Source organism: Aythya marila (genome assembly GCF_965140915.1).
Source record: "Aythya marila genome assembly, chromosome: 14".
Taxonomy (NCBI): Eukaryota; Metazoa; Chordata; class Aves; order Anseriformes; family Anatidae; genus Aythya; species Aythya marila.
In genome coordinates this window covers 8,224,211-8,248,145 of record NC_139055.1, presented here as the reverse complement: position 1 = coordinate 8,248,145, position 23,935 = coordinate 8,224,211, and the positions used below count along the sequence as shown (strand labels likewise).

General features: G+C 54.1%; 3 protein-coding genes across 4 annotated transcripts in view; all 3 read left to right on the top strand.

The window, feature by feature from the left end:
* LOC309883364 (protocadherin alpha-C2-like) overlaps positions 1-23,935 on the top strand; it is a 156,014-nt gene that overhangs the window by 36,791 nt on the left and 95,288 nt on the right. Inside the window, exon 1 of one of the 2 annotated variants that reach the window (XM_082771352.1) lies at positions 20,838-23,349. The exons of the other annotated variant lie outside the window; for it this stretch is intronic. Coding sequence (XP_082627478.1) covers positions 20,866-23,349 — 2,484 coding nt within the window. The 5' untranslated portion in view covers positions 20,838-20,865. Of the gene's footprint in view, positions 1-20,837; positions 23,350-23,935 lie in introns of those variants that run through there. 2 annotated transcript variants of the gene reach the window in all.
* On the top strand, positions 757-5,879 carry LOC309883652 (protocadherin alpha-2-like; the record flags this gene model as incomplete). Its single annotated transcript, XM_082771913.1, has 2 exons — positions 757-5,380; positions 5,773-5,879. The coding sequence occupies exons 1-2, from the start codon at positions 2,365-2,367 to the stop codon at positions 5,877-5,879; spliced, it is 3,123 nt and encodes a 1,040-aa protein (XP_082628039.1). The 5' UTR covers positions 757-2,364.
* LOC309883651 (protocadherin alpha-2-like) lies at positions 8,704-20,673 on the top strand (the record flags this gene model as incomplete). The annotated part of the gene is made up of 4 exons (XM_082771912.1): positions 8,704-13,720; positions 14,135-14,178; positions 14,328-14,349; positions 20,548-20,673. The coding sequence occupies exons 1-4, from the start codon at positions 10,763-10,765 to the stop codon at positions 20,671-20,673; spliced, it is 3,150 nt and encodes a 1,049-aa protein (XP_082628038.1). The 5' UTR covers positions 8,704-10,762.

Below are 23,935 nucleotides of genomic sequence, written 5' to 3'. Positions count from 1 at the left end.
CTCTCCATGTTTACTCTGTTGGCAAATCTTGTGTTTCAATGAGCTCGAATGGGATCCTTTGTTGTTTGTTTGCTTGTGTGTTTGTTTTTTTCTCTCCTGTATGATGGATTCCTATGTGACAGCTGTGTGTCAGGGAGTACATCACAGTCTCCTACGACTGGGGAGCTTTTGCTAAGCTTGATGATTTCTCTTGAGTCCAGCTTCCCTAGAAATCACTGAAGATTTGAAATGAAAATTTCTCTTTGAAACCAATTATCCATCCATGAATCTGTTACTTTTTCTGAGCATGCAATCGCATGCAGGTGCTGATGGTGCTGCGAAGTTGTTCATATGCAAAAATTATGTTTGGGAGACAGACAGGTGTATATATTTTTGCAGTTTAGTTGTGTTCCCTTTATGTTGGATGGACTGAACATTGCCTGGGGAATGCCTGTAGGTTTGGAGCCTTGTGATGTGCATGTTGGTACCAATGGGTTTCTCCCACTGGCAAGTGTCCCTTCCCATGGTGTCTTCGTTGAGTGAGAAACAGAGGAAATTTCTAAGGAGACATGATGGGGTGGGTGTATTCGTTGTGCACTTGACTTCCCCTCAGTCTTTGTACTTGCATAGTTTGCCCCAGTGGAGATGGTGCATCTCTTGTAAAACATCTCATTCCAAAAAGTGAACATGTGTAGGGGAGCAGTTTGTGGTGTCAAATGATTTCATAGGTGTCCCACATCTGTAGGGAATTTTTCCATGCAGCTTCCCTGGGAATCTGTAATAACGTTTGATGAAATTGTCCTTTATAAGCAATTCTCCTGTCATGGAAGATCTTTTCCTAAATAAAGGTAAGTGTCTCCTACCCAACTAAGATGCTTTCAGGAGAGCAATGCACAATTTTTGCTATTTAACTGCAATATGTTCATGTTGGGTGGATGGAACGTATCCTCAGTAATGGCTGTAGTTTTAGAGCATCAGAGCCCTGCTGCCTGATCTTGTTCCTTTCCTGTTGCTTCCCATCACAGAGTGAGCATGTGGCAGGACAGTCATGAAAGGCTGCAGTTTGTGAAAGCGAGTGAAAGACTCACCCGAGCTGTATGGAGGTCTTGGAGACTGTTTGCAGTGGGCATCCAGGTCCTCTGGTGTGCAGTGGCTCATGAGAGAAATTCCTGGGGGGACATGATCCTGCTGAGTGCTAAGGATGGTGTACAGAGCAGAATGGAAGGCGGTGAGGAAGAGGAAGAAGAGGTGTTGCCTCAGAGCATGTCTGAGTTTGATTGGAAGAGTGATGCAGGCATTTGGAAAGCATTTTGATAAAGCAGGAAAAAATGAATAGGAGGAAGAAGATAACTCATAGTAAAGAGGAGAGGTAGAGAAGCAGATGGACAGAAGGAGTGAAGGAAAGAAAAGGAAACATGGAAGCATGATGAAACTGTAGGAAGCATGAAGAAATTGTACTGAAGAAGTAAGAGAAAAGGGAAGAAGGCACTGAAAGGATGAAAGAAGAAACAGGAAGACAAGTAGAGAATAAATGAAGAAAAAATGCAAGAAAGAGAGAGAGAGAGAGAAAGAAAAAGGAAGGAAGGAAGGAAGGAAGGAAGGAAGGAAGGAAGGAAGGAAGGAAGGAAGGAAGCCATCGAGAATAATGCAAGCAAGCAAGAACGACAATGGAAGAGAAACAAAGGGGAAAAGCACCAGGAAAGGAAGGAAAGGAAGGAATGAAAGAAGTGACAAGGAAATTTACCAAAAGGAAGGGAAGGAAGCAAAGTGGCAAAGACAGCAGAAGGAGAGAAGTGAAAGAAGAAAAAGAATAAAAGTAGACGTCAAGAAGAATGCAGGCAAGCAAGCAAGACAGAGAATGGAGGAGAAGCAAAGGAGGAGAGAGACAAGACAGAAAGCAAAGGTCTTGTCTCAGAACATATAAAAGCTTGATGGGAAGAGTGGTGCAGGCATTTGGAAAGCATTTTGATAAAGCAGGAAAATAACTAAAATGAAAAAAAGGAAGAGGAGGAAGAAGAAAAAAAGACGGGGAAGGAGGGAAAGGAAAAGGCTCTGAAGGCTAATGCAGGAAACGGAAAAGTGACAAGTGAACTGAGAACGGAAGAGAAACTAGTGGATAGAAGGAGATGAAGAAAGAAAGGAAGTAGGAAGATATTGCAAGAATGAAAGAAGGAATTGAAAGTACATAAGAAGGTAGAAAGGGATAGAAGGAAGAAAGGAATAGAATGAAAGCAGGAACAAATTGAATGAAATGAGAAACATGAAAAAAATTAAGGTAGAGCTGAATTGAAAGAAGATTCAGAGAGAAAAAAGTGAATGTAGAAAGAAGTGAATGTAGGAAAGAATTGAAAGAAGGAAAAGGTAGAAAGAGGAAAAGAAGATTTCATGCAGAAGAATTCAAGCAAGAAAAAAGCAAGCAGGAGAAAAAAAGACAGAGAATGGAGAAGAAACAAAGGAGAAGAGAGACGAAGAACAAAGGAAGGAAGAAAACAAGCAGGCAGGAGCATCTATCGCCGTGGTGCGTACAGGGCTGGGAGCCGGTCAGTGTGCGGGGGGCAGCATCTGGAGCGCGGCGCTGCGGAGCTGTTGCCCCCTGGTTGTCGCTGCTGTCTCGGGCTGTGCTGGGCTCGGTGTCGGCGCCGTGGGCGTGGCGTGTCCCGCGAGTGGCGGGGGTGTCGTGTCCCGCGCGGCGGTGTCGGTGTCGCTGGCGTGCTGTCGGCGGCGGGCGCGAGTGAGGCGTCGGAGCACACGGTGTCGCTGCAGGCTCAGGAACGGCGCGGGAGCGGCGGGAGGGCGGCTCCGCCCCGGGGCGGCGGGAAGGGCGGCTGTGCGCGCGGGGGGAGCGGCGCGGGGCGGGCAGGAGAGCGGCGGCGGCGGCGTTGGGAGCCGTGCGGGGCGCGGGCGGCGGCGGCGGCGGCCATGGTGGTGTGCGTGCGGGCCGTGGTGCGGGTGCTGGTGCTGCAGGCGGCCTGGGCGCTGGGCGGCGGGCAGGTGCGCTACTCGGTGCCGGAGGAAGCCAAGGGCGGCACGGTGGTGGGGCGGCTGGCGCAGGACCTGGGCCTGGAGGCGGGCGAGGCGGAGGCGCGGCGGCTGCGGCTGGTGGCGCAGGGCCGGCGGGCGAGCGTGGAGGTGAGCGGGGCGAGCGGGGCGCTGGTGGTGAGCTCGCGGCTGGACCGGGAGGAGCTGTGCGGGAAGAGCGCGCCCTGCGCCCTGCGCCTGGAGGTGCTGCTGGAGCGGCCGCTGCGCGTCTTCCACGTGGAGGTGGAGGTCACCGACATCAACGACAATGCGCCCATCTTCCCCGCCGCTATGGTGAACCTCAATTTATCGGAAAACTCGCCTCTCGGTTCTCGTTTCCCGCTGGAGGGCGCGTCGGATGCAGATATCGGAGCCAACGCGCAGCTTTCCTATACTCTCAGCCCCAGCGAGCACTTCGCTCTGGAATTAGAAAAAGAGAATGAACGGAATATCATACCTGATCTTATATTAAGGAAATCTCTGGACCGCGAGTCGCTGGCCGAGCACCGTCTGGTGCTGACGGCGATTGACGGCGGCAGTCCGGCTCTGACGGGCACGGTGGAGCTGTTGGTGTCGGTGCTGGATGCGAACGACAACGCGCCCCAGTTCAACCAGTCGGTGTATAAAGTGCAAGTGTTGGAGAGCGCAGCGGAGGGGACACTTTTGGCGCGGGTGTGTGCCACCGATCCAGACGAGGGAAGTAACAGTGAAATGACCTACAGCGCAAGCAACTTTATTCCCCCGAGTGGAAGAGATCTGATTTCGGTTAATCCGAAGACGGGCGAGATTCGACTCGTCGGTCCCCTGGACTTTGAGGAAGTCAGTGTATTTGACTTTAGCATTGAGGCGAGAGACAAGGGGACGCCCCCGCTATCGGGTCACTGCAAGGTGGAGCTGGCGGTGTTGGACGTGAACGACAACGCGCCCGAGGTGTGGGTGACGTCGCTGTCGGTGCCGGTGCCCGAGGACGCGTCGGTGGGGACGGTGGTGGCGCTGCTGAGCGTGTCGGACCGGGACTCGGGGGCGAACGGGCGGGTGCGCTGCGCGGTGTGGCCGCCGGCGCCGTTCGGGCTGGTGGCGACGTTCGCGGGCTCGTACTCGCTGGTGCTGCGGGAGGCGCTGGACCGGGAGCGGGTGTCGGAGTACGAGGTGGAGGTGCGGGCGGAGGACGGCGGGGCGCCGCCGCTGCGCGCCAGCCGCGGGCTGCGGGTGCCGGTGTCGGACGTGAACGACAACGCGCCGGCGTTCGCGCAGGCCGTGTACACGGTGCTGGCGCGGGAGAACAACGCGGCGGGCGCGGAGCTGGCGCGGCTGTGGGCGCGGGACCCGGACGAGGCGGGCAACGGGCGCGTGAGCTACTCGGTGGCGGAGGGCGGCGCGGGGTCGGGCGCGGGGCCGGGCGCGGGGTGGCGTCCGGCGTCGAGCTACGTGTCGGTGGACGCGGAGAGCGGGCGGCTGTGGGCGCTGCGGCCCCTGGACTACGAGGAGCTGCAGGTGCTGCAGTTCGAGGTGCGTGCGGTGGACGCGGGCGAGCCGCCGCTGTGCGGCAACGCCACGGTGCAGCTGTTCGTGGTGGACGAGAACGACAACGCGCCGGCGCTGCTCCCGCCTGCCGGCGGCGGGCCGGGGCCCTGGGCTGCGGGCGAGGCGTCGGCGTCGGCGTCGGCGCCGGGGTCGCTGTGGGCGTGGGCGGCGTGGGGGGCGCCGGCGGGGCAGGTGGTGGCGAAGATCCGCGCGGTGGACGCGGACTCGGGCTACAACGCGTGGCTGCGCTACGAGCTGTGGGAGCCGCGGGGCAAGGGCCCGTTCCGCGTGGGGCTGTACAGCGGCGAGGTGAGCACGGCGCGGGCGCTGGAGGAGGCGGACGGCCCGCGGCAGAGGCTGCTGATCGTGGTGCGGGACCACGGGGAGCCGTCGCGCTCGGCCACGGCCACGCTGAGCGTGTCGCTGGTGGAGGGCGCCGAGGCGGCGCTGTCGGCGGCGGCGGCGGGGGCGGGGGCGTCGTCGTCGGGGGCGGGGCTGCGGCCGGCGGCGGGCGCGGAGGGCGGCGCGGCGGCGGCGGCGGCGGCGACGAACGTGTGGCTGGTGGTGGCCATCTGCGCGGTGTCGAGCCTGTTCCTGCTGGCGGTGGTGCTGTACGGGGCGTCGCGCTGGGCGCCGCGGGCGGCCGTGCTGGCGGGGCCCGGGCCGGCGACGCTGGTGTGCGCCAGCGAGGTGGGCAGCTGGTCGTACTCGCAGCGCCAGAGCCGGAGCCTGTGCGTGGCGGACGGCGCGGGCAAGAGCGACCTGATGGTTTTCAGCCCCAACTGCCCGCCGCCGCCCGGCCCCGCGGCAGAAAACGGTTCTGCCGAGAAGGGACCTTCGCTCTCCCCGTACTCTTCAGGCACGGTAGGCTGCCCCTTGTTTTTTTATTTTTTTCCCACTTCCTGTGTGTTGTTTTCTGATGGTATTTCACAGCACGTAGGTCATTGAAACGATGTTGTTGTGGAAGTAATTTTACTTGGATTTTCATCACCACATGGTCTCTGCAAATCTTGTTGGTTACTGGTGTGTAGCATTTCTTTTGGAGACAGTTGAAGGACTGCAGTCCAGGAAGACATGGTCTGGTTGTGACTTTGCAGCAGGCACTATTGAAAGCCCTTTAAGTAGCTGAATGCTTGTTACGTTGTTTTCTTCAGGGCCATTTAGGAAAAACCTTGTGTAGCTGGAAAAGCAGGACAGTCTTGGCCTCATGTTTTCGGATAAGTGATGCTGTGAAGTCCTCTATCCATGCAGGATTCTGCAATGCTATTGCACTGTCTGACATCGATGCCATGATGTTTGCCTCTCACTCCTTCCCCAACAGGGTTGTCATCTCTCAGAATGAAGTCAATACCCATTGATGTTAGCTGTCATTACATCTCTGAAAGAGGCACAATGGCCTGTTTTGATATTCTTTCAGTGAATCTGCAAGTGAATCTGCAAGATGGTCTCTGTGCATATGGGACCATTGGCAGGGTTTTTCAGGTTTCAGATCTGTCATTGCTGGGAAGGGTGTGTGAAAGTTGGAGTGAGCATTGTGTTGGGAAGGGAAAGTGTGTCACCTGACGGAGGTGAATGTGGCAATGGCACTGAATGGGACCTGGCCTTATTCTGAGGTGAACCGTGACCTTTGTGGGGAAGGCCCACTGCCTCAGGGAAAAGGAAATCAATAGTCTGCATTGCATGCCATAAGAGAATGAGAAGAGATGTCTACTTGTGCTGAAAACACACATTTGAGAATGGGGGATCAAGGGTGCCTAAAGCGAATCCATGAGCAGAGTGGTCTCAGAGTGTTCCTGGGCAAGACGCTTTTCCAGGCTTGAAGTGACATGATTTGAAGGTCTTGCCTATCTTGAGAAGAAAATCAGTGGTGATTGTGCTTAGAGCTTTCATGACATGGTTTCCATGAATGCTGCTTCTTACTGGTATGCAGTATTTCCACCTGAGATTTCTGAAGGACTGGTGATATGAACAGTGGTGGTTGTCCTGTATGGAACTGCTCTTTCTCAGTCAGTTCATACTTGAAACCTGTGTAGTAAAAATGGTTTTATAGTTTGTTTTTTATTTGGTGGTTGGGTGGTAATCTGCTAATCATGGTTTTTGAGATTTTCCATCTGCGTTAGCATGCATCCAAGTGTTCCTCAATCCTGGTTTGGAAATTCTGTCCTGGAGATCTGATTTCACAGGATAGAGTATACCAGAGGACTACATGGAGAAGAAGCCTGGCACACTGTGCTCTTCAGCCAGGAGCCTCTCCGAATTCCCATAAATTCATCTGTGAGCTCTTTCTGAGGATGAGAGGCAGAGTTTTATTCGTGCTTCCACATGCCTTCCTTGCTCTTGTTTCAAGTCTTTGCCTGGTATTTTCCCTGGGGATCCCCTTCTTGCCTGTGGATGAAGCTTGAGTAAGTTGAGAGCATGGCAGCATGGTTTATGTAGAATGGAACCTCAGGGGCCTCCAGTCAAGTGACTGGAGACAGCAAGGCCATATATGAAGAACGATGAGCTTCCTGAGGGTCCTGTGCAATCAAGCTCTGCTTGTTCTCACTCCCTGTTGTTGTGATGTTTCTGCTTGTGAAGGTATCTTCGTGGGCACCTTTAATCATGTCTGTCTGAAGGTGGAGTGTTGTTGGTCAGGCAGGAGCTTTTTCCACTATTGATGATTCTTCCTGAGTTGTCAAAATGTCACTGCAGTCTTCCCTCTGGTTGTATTCTTGAGATAGACAGGAAGAAGTGCTGTCTGTATTCTCAATGTTGTCCAGAGCTTGTGTTTCAATGAAGTGGACTGGAATACTATAGTTTTCATCTCTCCTGTAATGAAAATATCCGACTCCCCACTCTACTTTTTTCATCTCCCATATTGGAAATCCATTGGTAACGGTGGATTAGATGTAGTCTGTTGAGTTGTGGCTGCTGACAGAGGGCAGACACTTGTGTAGTTGGCCGTGTGTGTGTTGGTGCTGTTTTTTGCAATGTTCAGAGCAGAGGTTGTCATTGAGAGAATGCCATTGGCTTTCAGGTCTGCCTCTTGTTTCCCATGTGATAGGATCTTAAGGTACTTTGTGCTGAAGGTGACACGTGGACGTCCGTGGTTTCCTTGCTGAGAGCGGGAAGAACACTGCAGTTAGATGAGGCTGGTGAGGGCCTCATCCTGTGAAGGTCTGTGTGTCTCCAAGGAAGGCAATTTGTGTCAATTCCTGGCCTGATGTTCCAGGACCTTGCAAGGTTCTGTGTAGAGTTTTGTTTTTGTTTGCCCACTTGGTTTTCCTTCATCTCACTCTTCTGTACTACAGGCCAGCTCTTTCAGTGGTTTGTCAGATGGCCTTTGAGTCCTGTGTTCCTGAGCATGAGGAGTGGCTGCTCCAGCAGAAGCTGTTGTAAATGTTGTTCATTGGGCCAGCTTTCACCATTTCCATCAGAGTTTGCTGAGCCAGTTTAATGCCTTGAGAGTGCCGTTTGTGGTGGGAGAACGTGAGGCTGTGCAGAGGGTGATGCTCAGAGTTAGGTTTGGAGCTGGATTCTGTTGGTGGGGTGGAAAAACATCCAGGTGTTGTGGCAGTAATTTTGCGAGCAGCTTGGAGTGATGGCGGGCATTTGGCAATGGGCAGGATGGTGTTGAGTAGGAAATGAGCCTTGTGCGTGTGGGAAATGGAGATGCTGGATAGAAGCTACAGTGTGGCCTTTGCCAAGAAATGGGGAGGAGAGGAAGAAGCGATCACTGTCTTCATGTTTTTGGCAAAGCTCGTGTTTTGCTGAAGTGGGAATGGGAATGGGATCCTTTCATTTTCTCCTCTCTTGCATGATAGCTTCCTTTGTGATAACTCCATGTCAGGAAGCACAGCTCACTCTCCCATGACTGGGGATCTTTTGCTAAACTCGATGATTTCTGTTTAGTCCAGCTTCCCTAGAAATCACTGAAAACTTTAAACGAAAATTTCCCTTTTATATAAATTCTCCATCCATGAATTTATTCCTTTTTCTGAGTAAGCAACCACTGATACTACTGGTAAGTTATTCATACACAATAAATATGTGTTTGAGAGAGATGTATGTTTTTTTTACTGTTTAGTTGTTTTCCCGTTATGTTGGATGGACTGACCAGTTCCTGGGGAATGCCTGTATGATTGGAGCCTTCAGACAAGCATGCTGGTTCCAATGGGGAGAACAGTTTCTCCCATGTGCAAGAGTCCCTTCCCCTGGTGTCTGCCTGGTATCAGAAATGTTGGACATTTCTAAGGAGACATGATGGGGTGCGTGTAATCTTTGTGCATTTGACTTCCCCAGTCTGTGCTCTTGCATAGTTGGCCTTGGTCAAGATGGTGCGTCTCTTGTAGCATGGCTCATTCTAAAACATGAACATTGGTATGGGAGCAGCGCGTGGTGTCTAATGACTTCCAAAGTGTTACGTATCTGAAGGAAAATTTCCATCCATCTTCCCCAGAAATCTCTGATAGCTTTTAAAGAAATTGTGCTTTAGAAGCCATTCTCCTGTCATAGAAACTCTTCTTTTTCTAAGCAAACAAGCACTGATCCTATAGGTAAGTGGCTCGTACTCCGAGAAGATGTGTTCAAGAGAGCTATGCAAGATTTCTGCTATTCAACAGCAATAAGTTCATGTTGGATGGACGGAATCTAGCCTAGGTTTGGAGGCTGTAGGCTGTAGGTTTGGAGCAGCATAGTCCTGTTGCCTGATCTCAGTCCTTTCCCTTTTCTTCGCAGCTCAGTGTGAGCAGGTGGCTAGAAAGACATGTGAAGGAGGGATTGTACTGTTTCTCTGGGGGGTGTAGGGGTGTTGGTGGTCAAGGTATTTTTTTCAGTGAAAAAGCAGTGTTGTTACCTTCGTGGAGTTGCTGGTTTGTGTGATGGTTAGCTCACATTACAGATGAGATGTTTCTGGTGGGAGTAATTGCCCTGTGTCCAGAGGATCTTCCTGCTGGATTTTTCTGGCAGTGGATGTGTACCTGAAAAGGAAAGCAAGAGCTTACCACTCAGCATGTGGGTGGCAAGTGAGTGCCAAGTAATGCATCTTCCCTGAGGTGTGTGGGAGTGCAAGCGAACTGTGGTTGCCCTGTGTTTTGTTTTGTTTTGTTTTGTTTTGTTTTGTTTTGTTTTTTCCATTTTTGGAGGATTTGTGAGCTGGGGTGTGCTGGGTTTGAGTTGCCAAATGAAAGACTCACCTGAGCTGTTTGGAGTCCTTGGAGCCTGTTTGCAGTGGGCATCCTGGTATCCTGGTCTGCAGTGGCCTATTGAGAGGAGGAGAGCGAATTCTCTGGAGGAGTAATTCCTGGGGGGATGTTGTCCTCATGAGTGCTGAGGAACACTGTACAGATCTCAATGAAAGGCCATGACGAAGCTGAAGAAGAGAGCTTGTCTGAGGTCATGTTTGTGCTTGATGGTGCGATTGATATTGTAGGCATTTGGATGGCATTTTGATTTAGGAGGGGAAAAACGTGAAGGAAGAAAAAAAAGGGCAAGGAGTGAAATGGTTATGAAGGCTAATACAGGGAAGGGAAACATGAGAAGTAAAGAGGAGAGGGAGAGAAGCAGATGGATAGAAGGAGTGAAGGAAAGAAGGAAACCAGGAATAAGTTGTAAGACTGAAAGAAGGAATTGAAAGACTGAAAGAGAATAAAAGAAAAAAAGGAAGGTCCATAGAAAGAAAAGGGAAAAAGAAATCGAATTAAGAAATAAAGAAAGGAATAACGATGGAAAAGAGAAACAATGAAGGTATATCAAGAAGGGATGAAGTTGCAGAAAAAAGGAAAGAAGTGAAAAAAAAAAAGATGTCGAGAAGAACGCAGGCAAGGAAGAAGCAAGGAGGAAAGCAAGCAAGAGAGAGAATGGAGGAGAATCAAAGGAGGAGAGAGGAGAGAAGAGAAAGAAAGGAAAGAAGCAAGCAAGCAAGAAAAGAATCAAGGAGGAGCCTCCGTCGGCGTAATGCATGCAGGGCTGTAATGCCTGTTGATGTGCGAGGAGTGCCATGTGGAGCACACACACCGCTCAAGACTGAAAGGAAGACTGAAAGGAAGTAAAAGAAAAAAGGAAGTAACATAGGAATTAAAAAGGAAGAAATGAATCGAATTCGAAAATCGAATGAAAAAATAAAATAAAATAACGGAATAATATGGGAACAGAGAGAAAGAATGAAGATACATGAAGAAGGAAATAAGGTTCAGAAAGAAGGAAAAAAGTGAGAGAAGGAAAAAAAGTGCGAGAAGGAAAAGGGAGAAAGAAGGAATGAAGTATGCATGCAGAAGAAAGCATGCAAGCAAGAAGCAAGCAGAAAAACAAGCAAGAGGAGAAGCAATGGAGGAGAATTAAAGGAGGAGAAAGACGGGAAAGGAAGCAAGCAAGGGCTGGGAGGAGCCGGTCGGTGTGCGGCTGCTGTCTCGGGCTGTGCTGGGCTCGGTGTCGGTGTCGGCGCCGTGGGCGTGGCCGTGGTGTGTCCCGCGAGTGGCGGGGGTGTCGTGTCCCGCGCGGCGGTGTCGGTGTCGCTGGCGTGCTGTCGGCGGCGGGCGCGAGTGAGGCGTCGGAGCACACGGTGTCGCTGCAGGCTCAGGAACGGCGCGGGAGCGGCGGGAGGGCGGCTCCGCCCCGGGGCGGCGGGAAGGGCGGCTGTGCGCGCGGGGGGAGCGGCGCGGGGCGGGCAGGAGAGCGGCGGCGGCGGCGTTGGGAGCCGTGCGGGGCGCGGGCGGCGGCGGCGGCGGCCATGGTGGTGTGCGTGCGGGCCGTGGTGCGGGTGCTGGTGCTGCAGGCGGCCTGGGCGCTGGGCGGCGGGCAGGTGCGCTACTCGGTGCCGGAGGAAGCCAAGGGCGGCACGGTGGTGGGGCGGCTGGCGCAGGACCTGGGCCTGGAGGCGGGCGAGGCGGAGGCGCGGCGGCTGCGGCTGGTGGCGCAGGGCCGGCGGGCGAGCGTGGAGGTGAGCGGGGCGAGCGGGGCGCTGGTGGTGAGCTCGCGGCTGGACCGGGAGGAGCTGTGCGGGAAGAGCGCGCCCTGCGCCCTGCGCCTGGAGGTGCTGCTGGAGCGGCCGCTGCGCGTCTTCCACGTGGAGGTGGAGGTCACCGACATCAACGACAATGCGCCGCTCTTCCCCGCCGCCACCAAAAACCTCAGCATCGCGGAATCGTCGCTGCCGGGATCCCGTTTCCCGCTGGAGGGCGCGTCGGATGCGGATATCGGAGCCAACGCGCAGCTCTCCTATACCCTCAGCCCCAGCGACCACTTCGCTCTGGATTTACAGCGGAGTGAAGAACATCTTGAATCGCTGTTCCTGGTGCTGACGAAAGGTTTGGACCGCGAGTCGTTGGCCGAGCACCGTCTGGTGCTGACGGCGACTGATGGGGGCAGGCCGGCTCTGACAGGCACGGTGGAGCTGTTGGTGTCGGTGCTGGATGCGAACGACAACGCGCCCCAGTTCAACCAGTCGGTGTATAAAGTGCGGCTGCCCGAGGACTCGGTGGAGGGGACTCTCGTGGCGCACGTGGGTGCCACCGACCCGGACGAAGGAATTAATCACGAATTCTCGTTCAGTATCGTCAGTTTAGTTCCTGCTACCAAGAGAGATGTCTTCAGCATTGATCTGCAGACGGGGGAGATCTGTCTGCGGAGACCTCTGGACTTTGAAGAAGTGCGCTTTTATGAATTACAAATCGCGGCGAGAGACAAGGGCGTTCCGCCGTTGTCGGGTCACTGCAAGGTGGTGGTGGAGGTGCTGGACGTGAACGACAACGCGCCCGAGGTGTGGGTGACGTCGCTGTCGGTGCCGGTGCCCGAGGACGCGTCGGTGGGGACGGTGGTGGCGCTGCTGAGCGTGTCGGACCGGGACTCGGGGGCGAACGGGCGGGTGGGCTGCGCGGTGTGGCCGCCGGCGCCGTTCGGGCTGGTGGCGACGTTCGCGGGCTCGTACTCGCTGGTGCTGCGGGAGGCGCTGGACCGGGAGCGGGTGTCGGAGTACGAGGTGGAGGTGCGGGCGGAGGACGGCGGGGCGCCGCCGCTGCGCGCCAGCCGCGGGCTGCGGGTGCCGGTGTCGGACGTGAACGACAACGCGCCGGCGTTCGCGCAGGCCGTGTACACGGTGCTGGCGCGGGAGAACAACGCGGCGGGCGCGGAGCTGGCGCGGCTGTGGGCGCGGGACCCGGACGAGGCGGGCAACGGGCGCGTGAGCTACTCGGTGGCGGAGGGCGGCGCGGGGTCGGGCGCGGGGTCGGGCGCGGGGTGGCGTCCGGCGTCGAGCTACGTGTCGGTGGACGCGGAGAGCGGGCGGCTGTGGGCGCTGCGGCCCCTGGACTACGAGGAGCTGCAGGTGCTGCAGTTCGAGGTGCGTGCGGTGGACGCGGGCGAGCCGCCGCTGTGCGGCAACGCCACGGTGCAGCTGTTCGTGGTGGACGAGAACGACAACGCGCCGGCGCTGCTCCCGCCTGCCGGCGGCGGGCCGGGGCCCTGGGCTGCGGGCGAGGCGTCGGCGTCGGCGTCGGCGCCGGGGTCGCTGTGGGCGTGGGCGGCGTGGGGGGCGCCGGCGGGGCAGGTGGTGGCGAAGATCCGCGCGGTGGACGCGGACTCGGGCTACAACGCGTGGCTGCGCTACGAGCTGTGGGAGCCGCGGGGCAAGGGCCCGTTCCGCGTGGGGCTGTACAGCGGCGAGGTGAGCACGGCGCGGGCGCTGGAGGAGGCGGACGGCCCGCGGCAGAGGCTGCTGATCGTGGTGCGGGACCACGGGGAGCCGTCGCGCTCGGCCACGGCCACGCTGAGCGTGTCGCTGGTGGAGGGCGCCGAGGCGGCGCTGTCGGCGGCGGCGGCGGGGGCGGGGGCGTCGTCGTCGGGGGCGGGGCTGCGGCCGGCGGCGGGCGCGGAGGGCGGCGCGGCGGCGGCGGCGGCGGCGGCGGCGACGAACGTGTGGCTGGTGGTGGCCATCTGCGCGGTGTCGAGCCTGTTCCTGCTGGCGGTGGTGCTGTACGGGGCGTCGCGCTGGGCGCCGCGGGCGGCCGTGCTGGCGGGGCCCGGGCCGGCGACGCTGGTGTGCGCCAGCGAGGTGGGCAGCTGGTCGTACTCGCAGCGCCAGAGCCGGAGCCTGTGCGTGGCGGACGGCGCGGGCAAGAGCGACCTGATGGTTTTCAGCCCCAACTGCCCGCCGCCGCCCGGCCCCGCGGCAGAAAACGGTTCTGCCGAGAAGGGACCTTCGCTCTCCCCGTACTCTTCAGGCACGGTAGGTTGCCCCTTGTTTTTCATTTTTATTCATTTATTTATTTTTCTTTACCAGTTCTTTTGTTTTCCGATGGTATTTCACGGCAGGATGGTCATTGAAACAATGTGGATGTGGAAGTAATTTTACAAGGAGATTGCGAGCCATTTAGTGCTTCTGGATGTAGCCTTGGTTTTCGCTTTAGACACGCGTATTTCTTGTTCTAAAAGTGAGTACTCGACTGTTTTGCGTTCTGTGTATGCTTATGTGAATGTTTAGTAGAATTCGCATAGCTCTATTCTTTTTCCTGGGTGACTTTGTGCTGACGCGTATTCCTTGTTTTGTAAGATGTTTTTTGCCATTGTACGGCATCAAATGCTGATGGTATGAAGTAGCCACTCTTTCATTTTCCCTGTATTAGAATTCTTTAACCTGCAGAAAGACCCGTTTGTGTGTGCCGAGGAGCTTGGTGGCTCCTCCGGGTGAGTGCCATCAGAGTATTTCTTATTTTTAAAATCTTCTGGAATATAGTAGGTTTTATGAATGTTGCAGCTCTATGCGGCAATGCGGTCTATGGCTTTTTTTTGTGAGTGTGGGTCTCTCACGAGGTGGTGTTCTTTGGTAATTTTAGGAAGCTGATCTACATGAACCCGGTAATATGCAGTGTGATGAGGGATAGAAAGGTTGGTAGAAGTGGCGGAGAATGTTCTGCCTCTGGAAGTGTGTTGAAAAGTAGGGAGAAATGAGACATTGGATGCTTTAATTCAGCCTGGAGAGCTGTTGGAGTGAAGGGTGCCTCCCAGCCCCACTGTGCCTTTCTATCATTGTCTCGTTGCTCTTGTTGCTCTCTTTTCTTTCTGCCCTTTGTCTGTTCTTTCTCATTCTGCGAGTCATACAGGAATGTCTTTTCTTCCCCTTGATGTGGTTTCAGCGCTGTAGATGGTTCTATGAAGCCCTTGTTTGGTCAGTTGCCATCGTATTAGCACCAGTATATGAATGCTCACATGGTCGTTACTTCTGTTTCTGAGAAAGACATGGGTGCGCAAGGACGCTTTCCTTTTTCCTTTCCCAATTTTATTTTCTACAGAAGTCTGCTGTGAATGGGGAGAATAGAGGAAAATTTGTGATTGATGTGACAAGTGGAATCCTCCCCTTGAGACCATCCTAAAAGGCAGATATGTTGGAAGTTGGGTGTGTTTTCTTGGGGTTGTTTTCCAGTCTAGTTCTTCATATCTTTTTTTCCTCCCAGTCTTCGTAGCTCTCCTGCTTTTGAATACCTTTTCTGTAGGCCATTTCAGCATTTTCTCTTTGAAAACAGGAAAGTGTCCCTTAAAGAGAACCTGCTTTGGTCATCATGCTGGCATTCTCTGAAAATCTTCCTGGTCTTCTCTTTTGTATAGAATTTAATTAGGGTAGAAACAGCTTACATACAAAGTTCTATTTGAAAGTCATCTTGGCCTTTCTTTCAAGAGGAATGAAAGAGATTGGTTTCTTCTGTGTTATCATAAATCTTACCCTTTTGATTGGCACTGAAGATAGAGCTGACATATCCATGTCACTGTTTTCCCTATGCAAAAGATGTCATTTCCTACCCTTAAATGCTTGGTTACTGTTCAAGCACAGTCACTTTTGGGTAACATTGTTTTCCTCATCTGCTCGGCTTGGTGGTGTGGAAAAATGGAAAATGTAAAAAAATGGAAAATCTTCCATTTACCCACCCAGGTGGTCTGCGTCATAAACTCTGTCTCTAGTTCTTGGCAGGTGCCCTGTTTATTTACTCAGCTGCATGGGTTAATAGGTCTTGCAGTGTTTGTAATGTCACTTACCATGAGTTTTTGAGACCCCTGAAGGAGGCCTTAAGTGTCACATGTCCTGGCAGAATTCTCTTCCCATCTGCAGTATTGACCTTATCATCTTGGTCAAGCTCTCAGCTTTGGTCTTCCTGCCATCTGTGTAGTTAATCATAACTCTTAGAGCTTCCCTTCATCTTGTATGGAGTGTCTTCGCTTGTGTATGCTTTTCTGTCATGCTGGTATCCCAGTTCTAATGCCCCTTTTCTTCTGGCTGCTACAAAGTGCTGGATTTAAGCCTTTTCTTGATCAGTACTCTGTTCTCCTCCTCTTGGATTCTCCTCTGTCTTAGTGATTATGCAAGGTGAGCATGGTTGTTACTCCAAGCTCTTCTTTGTTGGTCTTGTGTGGCATAATATATTGTGTTTATGTGGCAAGGTTTGGTACGGGAGGACTGCAGTGCTATCCTCTGTGAGAAGAATCCAGAAGCTGCCCCATGTTAGCTGGCTCAAAAGGGACCCACCACTGTCCAGATCTGAGCCAGTAAGGGACTGTGGAATAATTGCCTAAGGTGACTTGGAAATTAAACAGATATTCACATTTCAAAGAAAATGTACAGCACTGAAGAAGCTATAAACTTCTTCAGATGAAGAAGGATGGAGCGTAGCTGCACTACCTAAATGTTCCCTAGGCCTCCCACCTTAGATGTTAATCACATTAGGGGACCTGGTGTGCTGACTCTAAGGAACAGTATGGAGTGTAAAGCGGAGTGAAGATGCTGCGGCTAGGCTCTGTGACAAGATGGGAACTTGGTTGTTCTTGTGCATGCTGAGACTGATAAACTGCACATTTGCTACCCTGAGCCAACGACCTGTTTTGTTTCTGACAAAGTGCTGTACTCTAGTGAACTTTGCTCATTGTAATATCATTATAATACCAAAACACATCTTTGTCCCAAAAGGTACCTGCCTCCAAAGTGCAACCACCCCTCACTGAGCATGCTCTCTGAATTTCTCAGAGTCTATACCTTTTGTGCATCAAAAGGAGCGTGGCCAGCAGGTCAAGGGAGGTGATCCTTCCTCTCTATTCTGCCCTGGTCAGGCCTCACCTGGAGTACTGTGTCCAGTTCTGGGCTCCCCAGTACAAAAAAGGCAGGGATCTTCTGGAAAGAGTCCAGTGGAGGACCACAAAGATGATGCGGGGCCTGGAGCATCTCCTCTATGAGGAAAGGCTGAGAGACCTGTCTGATCAGCCCTGAGAAGAGAAGACTGAGAGAGGATCTTATTAATGTATACAAGTATCTTAAATGTGGGAGACAGAGGGATTTGGCCAACCTCTTTTCAGTGATTTGTGGGGATAGGACAAGGGGCAATGGCCACAAAATGGATCACAGGAAGTTCTGCATCAACATGCGAAAGAACTTCATGGTGAGGGTAACAGTGCACTGGAACAGGCTGGCCAGGGAGGTTGTGGAGTCTCTTTCTCTGGAGATATTCAAGGCCCATCTGGACACCTACCTGGACAACCTGCTCTAGGGAACCTGCTTTGACATGGGGTTGGACCCAATGATCTCTTGAGGTTCCTTCCAACCCCTACAATTCTGCGATTCTGTGGTTTAAACAAAAGCAAGAAAACTTTCCACTAATCATAACCAATATATGCATGACCAGAGTCACTCAAGCTCCACCTAAAATATAGAAAATAATATAAACTGGTTTAAGAGAGAGGGGATGTGACGGAACATAACATTGGAACTTCTGGAATCAGTTGACAGGCTGAGTCCCTCTTGTGCCCTGCATTGGGATGCCTTTGGGTAAGATTGGACAGTTGGTTATACCAAGTGCCTCCCTTGGAAACTTAGAAATCTCGATAGAGTCTTTGTGCTTTTTAATGCATTAATAACCAGGCTGTGTTACTCATACTTTTGGCATTTGAATGTGCTTTGCAGACAGTGAATTGATTGCAGGCAATTGAAAGAACCTGTGTACCTGTTTCTTTAATAAATTGCACTAGATTGCATTGAACCTAGCTGTGATAGTTCTCATTGAACACAACCTCATTGAACTCTTTAAGTGTGGATGTGGCTGTTCATAGAATGCGACTAGAGTGAGCATGTGCTACATTATTTGTGCATCCATAATTGTGATAGTTCAGTACCCTGAATATGACTGGACTTATAATGGCTTATTGGCTACACCCTTTAATGCAACAATGATGCTGTGTATGCCTCTGTGAGGGCAGATTTAAGAAACGGAAAAGAGCTGCTGTGCAACTGCGGCTTGGAGAGTGTGGAATGAGAAAAAGCCTTACAGACACCAAGGTCAGTGAAGAAGGAGGGGAAGAGGTGCTCCAGGTGCTGGAGCAGAAGTTCCCCTGTGGCCTGTGGAGCAGAAGTTCCCCTATGGTATGATGGAGCAGGTTGTTCCCCTTCAGCACATGGTGTACCACAGTGGAGCACATTTCCACACTGCAGCTCATGGAGGAGCCTACGGTGGAGCAAGTGGATATGACCTCGTGAAGGCTGCGGCCCGTGAAGAAACCCCACCAGAGCGGACTTTGGGCCAGAGCTGTAGCACATGGAGAGGAGCCCATACAGGAGCAGCTGGTCTGGCAGGGGCTGCTGCCCATGGGGGACCTATGTTGGAGCAGTGGTATGGATCCATACTTGGAGCAGTTTTTGAAGAGCTGCTTCCTGTGGGAAGCCCAGACAGGATCAGTTTGGGAAGAACCACATCCTGTGGGAAAGACCCCATGTTGGAGCAGGAGCAGAGAGTGACTGTGAAGGAGTGGTGGAGGCAAAGTACCATAGACTGACTGCAACCCCATTCTTTGCTCCCCTATGCTGCTTGAGGGGTGGCAAGAGGAATAGGGTAGAATGGTGAAAGAGGGTAGATGGGGGGAAGATGTTCTTAGTTTGTTTTCTTTGTTTCACATTTGTCCAACTTGCTGGTAATAGGTAATAAATTTCTCTAATCTCCCTATGCTGTTTTGCCCATGATAATTATTGAGTGGTCTCCCTATCCTTATCTCAGCCCTTGATCCCTTTCCATTTTGTTTTCCGCCCCTTAGCCTTTGGGGAGGGGGAGTGAGAGAGTGGTTGTGGTGTGGTGCAGCTGGATGAAGCCACCACACATAAATAGATTTATGAAATACTACAGATTTTTTGTGGACATGGAAAAGATAGGAGAAATGTTTCATGTTACCCCTTTGCAAGCAAGGGGTACATGCACTTTATAATACAAGGTACTTAAGGGCAGAAGAGCATGAACTATGGTAGGTGTGAAAAGCATGCAGTGATATAGCTCTGTTAGGCAAGATGCACTGATGGAGGTCTGCATTTTGAGTGACTGAGTACATATGTGAAAACAACTCAATAATTAGTCCTGACTCTGCAAATTCCGTCCACCTCGCAGAAGTAGCTTTTGTATTGCTTTCTTTTTTCTTCCCTGAGAATACTTTTTAAAAAAAGGATTATTTTGTGTTTCTGTGTGTATGTGTGCGTGTTATGGCGATCATACGAATAGGAACTGGAATGACACTTGAAACTCCCAATTCCCCCTAAACTTGCCTTTCTGAGATGTGTTGGGAATCGTAAGAGCCACTCCACCAAATATTGTTAACTGTTTGATTTCATAATTTGTGCCCCTTGGCGTGACGATGGGTAGCTTTCCTGCAGTTGCTTAAGATAAGGTTTACCTGGCAATTACACCATGAGGGTTCAAGTTTAATTTTTGTTTCCTTCTTCGTAGAAGTGGATACAAGAACACTGGCAATACAAGCTGTGATTTAAGCTTAAGGCTGGAGAAAACCTGCTTGTTTGTCTAGTTCCATTTCGCTGAAATCATGGTCAGTGGTCCCCCAAAATATCCCTTAAAACTCCTGAAAATGGAGACCCAGGAATGAATCAATAACTTTATACTAGCCATGTGGATACTGGTGTATTTAAAGATGGACTATCACAGACATGTTTGTCATAATTGGTAGCATTTGGTTAGCATTTGGCGTCTTTGTTTTGCTTTGATCTGATGTTATGACACTGGTGTTTCTGTGCTAGACCCAGCAGCTGGCTACTGTGTGAAATTCTGTTTCATGTTGCTGCTTGGCCTTTGTGGTAGGGATAGCAGCAAGCATCAGTAATTGTGTAGGGAATGGTCCCTGAAGTATTCATCTCAGTGGGTCGGTGGGGGCATGGGGATAGGATGTCAGACAAGCTATACCTTGACAGAGCAGTGGTGAAACCCTTCTGTGTTGTCCTTTGTTCCTCGATGTGTGGCTGAGTACTACTGAGGGGCATCCTGCAAGGGCTTGTTGCTATTGGTAACGGACTCATTGAAAGGCTGCCCTGTGAGCACCTGCCTGCCTAAAAAGGTAAGAACTTGCTATTTATTGTGCAGCTCCAAGTGAGAGACGAAACTCCCAGGGAATGCATTACTAAGGTACATAAAGAGTTGTAGAGAGCTCTGTTTCCTTGTGCTATTTCTCTTTTCTGGGAGGATTTATGCCATATGAGTTACATTTAGACTGGCATGGGGGACTGGGGAGTCAGCGATGGAGTTAGAAGTCTTCAGAATTTCTATGCATTGATGGATTCTTAGGTTGGACCTATATCTCAAAAGGCTGTCATAAAGCCTCGCCAAAGAAAGCATTATCTGCTTGTTTTCAGCGTTGCTGCACTAGTCAAAAAACTATTTCCATGTGAACATGTGTTCTTTCCATGGATGGAGACCTGAGACTATTGTCTTCTTCTGTAGAGGAAACAGCTGAACTCTCTTTGCAGAGAAAGCATGAAAGAAGGAGGCCGAGTTACACCTCATCAGAAACATGTAGGGAAAACCAAATCAGGAGACCAGAAGTGGAGGAGGAGGGTGTATTGAGTGAAGATCTTCCCAGGTGTGATTCCTGGGTTAATGGAGGCATTTAGGAAACATTTTGGTAAGTATAAGTCAGTTACAGTGCCTTAAGGAAAAAGAAAACAAAAATACAAAAAGAAAAAAAGAAAGAAAAAGAAGACTGCCGTCAGAGACGTTTTCTGCGAAAACCTTCTGGTGGGAATTCCCGGAGCGTATTGGACGGGCGGGAGCGGCCACGTCCCATCCTTCGGAGAGCTGCCGCGGGAGGAAACCGCTGGCGGGAGAAGGAGCCGCGATCGGACACAAGGTGCCGCTGTCGGCCGAGAAGGCGGCGTGAGCCATCAAGAAGGCGGCGGCTCCACCCCGAGTGTGTGTCACGGCTGCCGTCAGCGGGCGGGCGGCGGAGTGAGCCCGGATGAGGGGGATGCTCCGGTTGGGCTAGGTCGGCGGAGCGCGGGTCGGCGGCGGGGCGGGGGACGGTGCCGGGCGGCGTTGGGAGCCGTGCGGGGCGCGGGCGGCGGCGGCGGCCATGGTGGTGTGCGTGCGGGCCGTGGTGCGGGTGCTGGTGCTGCAGGCGGCCTGGGCGCTGGGCGGCGGGCAGGTGCGCTACTCGGTGCCGGAGGAAGCCAAGGGCGGCACGGTGGTGGGGCGGCTGGCGCAGGACCTGGGCCTGGAGGCGGGCGAGGCGGAGGCGCGGCGGCTGCGGCTGGTGGCGCAGGGCCGGCGGGCGAGCGTGGAGGTGAGCGGGGCGAGCGGGGCGCTGGTGGTGAGCTCGCGGCTGGACCGGGAGGAGCTGTGCGGGAAGAGCGCGCCCTGCGCCCTGCGCCTGGAGGTGCTGCTGGAGCGGCCGCTGCGCGTCTTCCACGTGGAGGTGGAGGTCACCGATATCAACGACAATGCGCCGCTCTTCCCCGCCGCCACCAAAAACCTCAGCATCGCAGAACTGTCACTACCGGGATCCCGCTTCCCGCTGGAGGGCGCGTCGGATGCGGACATCGGAGCCAACGCGCAGCTCTCCTATACCCTCAGCCCCAGCGAGCACTTCGCTCTGGACGTGAAATCCAAAGGCGAGAACAAACATTCCGTAGCCCTCGTCTTAGTGAAATCTCTGGACCGCGAGTCGATGCCCGAGCATCGTCTGGTGCTGACGGCGATTGACGGGGGCAGGCCGGCATTGACGGGCACGGTAGAGCTGTTGGTGTCGGTGCTGGATGCAAACGACAATGCGCCCCAGTTCAACAAGTCGAACTATAAGGTTCGGCTCCCAGAGAGTGCGCCGCCGGGAACTGTGTTTCTGCATCTAAAGGCGACAGATAAGGACGAGGGAATTAACCAGGAACTCTCTTATGGCTTTAGCGAGGCAGTTCCTGATAAATTGAAGGATTTGTTCATAATTGACAGAGTATCAGGGGAAATGAGGACTGCAGGACAACTAGATTTCGAGGATGTTCAGTCTTACGACCTGGAGGTCGAGGCGAGAGACAAGGGCGTTCCGCCGTTGTCAGGACACTGCAGCGTGGAGCTGGAGGTGCTGGACGTGAACGACAACGCGCCCGAGGTGTGGGTGACGTCGCTGTCGGTGCCGGTGCCCGAGGACGCGTCGGTGGGGACGGTGGTGGCGCTGCTGAGCGTGTCGGACCGGGACTCGGGGGCGAACGGGCGGGTGCGCTGCGCGGTGTGGCCGCCGGCGCCGTTCGGGCTGGTGGCGACGTTCGCGGGCTCGTACTCGCTGGTGCTGCGGGAGGCGCTGGACCGGGAGCGGGTGTCGGAGTACGAGGTGGAGGTGCGGGCGGAGGACGGCGGGGCGCCGCCGCTGCGCGCCAGCCGCGGGCTGCGGGTGCCGGTGTCGGACGTGAACGACAACGCGCCGGCGTTCGCGCAGGCCGTGTACACGGTGCTGGCGCGGGAGAACAACGCGGCGGGCGCGGAGCTGGCGCGGCTGTGGGCGCGGGACCCGGACGAGGCGGGCAACGGGCGCGTGAGCTACTCGGTGGCGGAGGGCGGCGCGGGGTCGGGCGCGGGGTCGGGCGCGGGGTGGCGTCCGGCGTCGAGCTACGTGTCGGTGGACGCGGAGAGCGGGCGGCTGTGGGCGCTGCGGCCCCTGGACTACGAGGAGCTGCAGGTGCTGCAGTTCGAGGTGCGTGCGGTGGACGCGGGCGAGCCGCCGCTGTGCGGCAACGCCACGGTGCAGCTGTTCGTGGTGGACGAGAACGACAACGCGCCGGCGCTGCTCCCGCCTGCCGGCGGCGGGCCGGGGCCCTGGGCTGCGGGCGAGGCGTCGGCGTCGGCGTCGGCGCCGGGGTCGCTGTGGGCGTGGGCGGCGTGGGGGGCGCCGGCGGGGCAGGTGGTGGCGAAGATCCGCGCGGTGGACGCGGACTCGGGCTACAACGCGTGGCTGCGCTACGAGCTGTGGGAGCCGCGGGGCAAGGGCCCGTTCCGCGTGGGGCTGTACAGCGGCGAGGTGAGCACGGCGCGGGCGCTGGAGGAGGCGGACGGCCCGCGGCAGAGGCTGCTGATCGTGGTGCGGGACCACGGGGAGCCGTCGCGCTCGGCCACGGCCACGCTGAGCGTGTCGCTGGTGGAGGGCGCCGAGGCGGCGCTGTCGGCGGCGGCGGCGGGGGCGGGGGCGTCGTCGTCGGGGGCGGGGCTGCGGCCGGCGGAGGGCGGCGCGGCGGCGGCGGCGGCGGCGGCGGCGACGAACGTGTGGCTGGTGGTGGCCATCTGCGCGGTGTCGAGCCTGTTCCTGCTGGCGGTGGTGCTGTACGGGGCGTCGCGCTGGGCGCCGCGGGCGGCCGTGCTGGCGGGGCCCGGGCCGGCGACGCTGGTGTGCGCCAGCGAGGTGGGCAGCTGGTCGTACTCGCAGCGCCAGAGCCGGAGCCTGTGCGTGGCGGACGGCGCGGGCAAGAGCGACCTGATGGTTTTCAGCCCCAACTGCCCGCCGCCGCCCGGCCCCGCGGCAGAAAACGGTTCTGCCGAGAAGGGACCTTCGCTCTCCCCGTACTCTTCAGGCACGGTAGGTTGCCCGTTTTTTTTTTTTTTTTTATTTGTGGTACTTCTCTTCATTTTTCCGATGATATTTCATGGCACGTAGGTCATTGAAATGATGTGGATGTGGAAGGAATTTTACAAGGAGATTGCGAGCCATTTAGTGCTTCTGGATGTACCCTTGGATTTCGCTTTAGACGCGCGTATTTGTTGTTCTAAAAGCGAGTGCTCGACTATTTTCCGTTCTGCTTATGCTTATGTGAATGCTTAGTAGAATTCGCATAGCTCTATTCTTTTTCCTGGGTGACTTTGTGCTGACGCGAATTCCTAGTTTTGTAAGATGTTTTTTGCCATTGTACGGAATCGAATGCTGATGGTATGAATTAGCCACTCTTTCATTTTCCCTGTATTAGAATTCTTTAACCTGCAGAAAGACCCGTTTGTGTGTGCCGAGGAGCTTGGTGGCTCCTCCGGGTGAGTGCCATCAGAGTATTTCTTATTTTTAAAATCTGCTGGAATATAGTAGGTTTTATGAATGTTGCAGCTCTCTGCGCCAATGCGGTCTATGGCTTTTTTTTGTGAGTGTGGGTCTCTCACGAGGTGGTGTTCTTTGG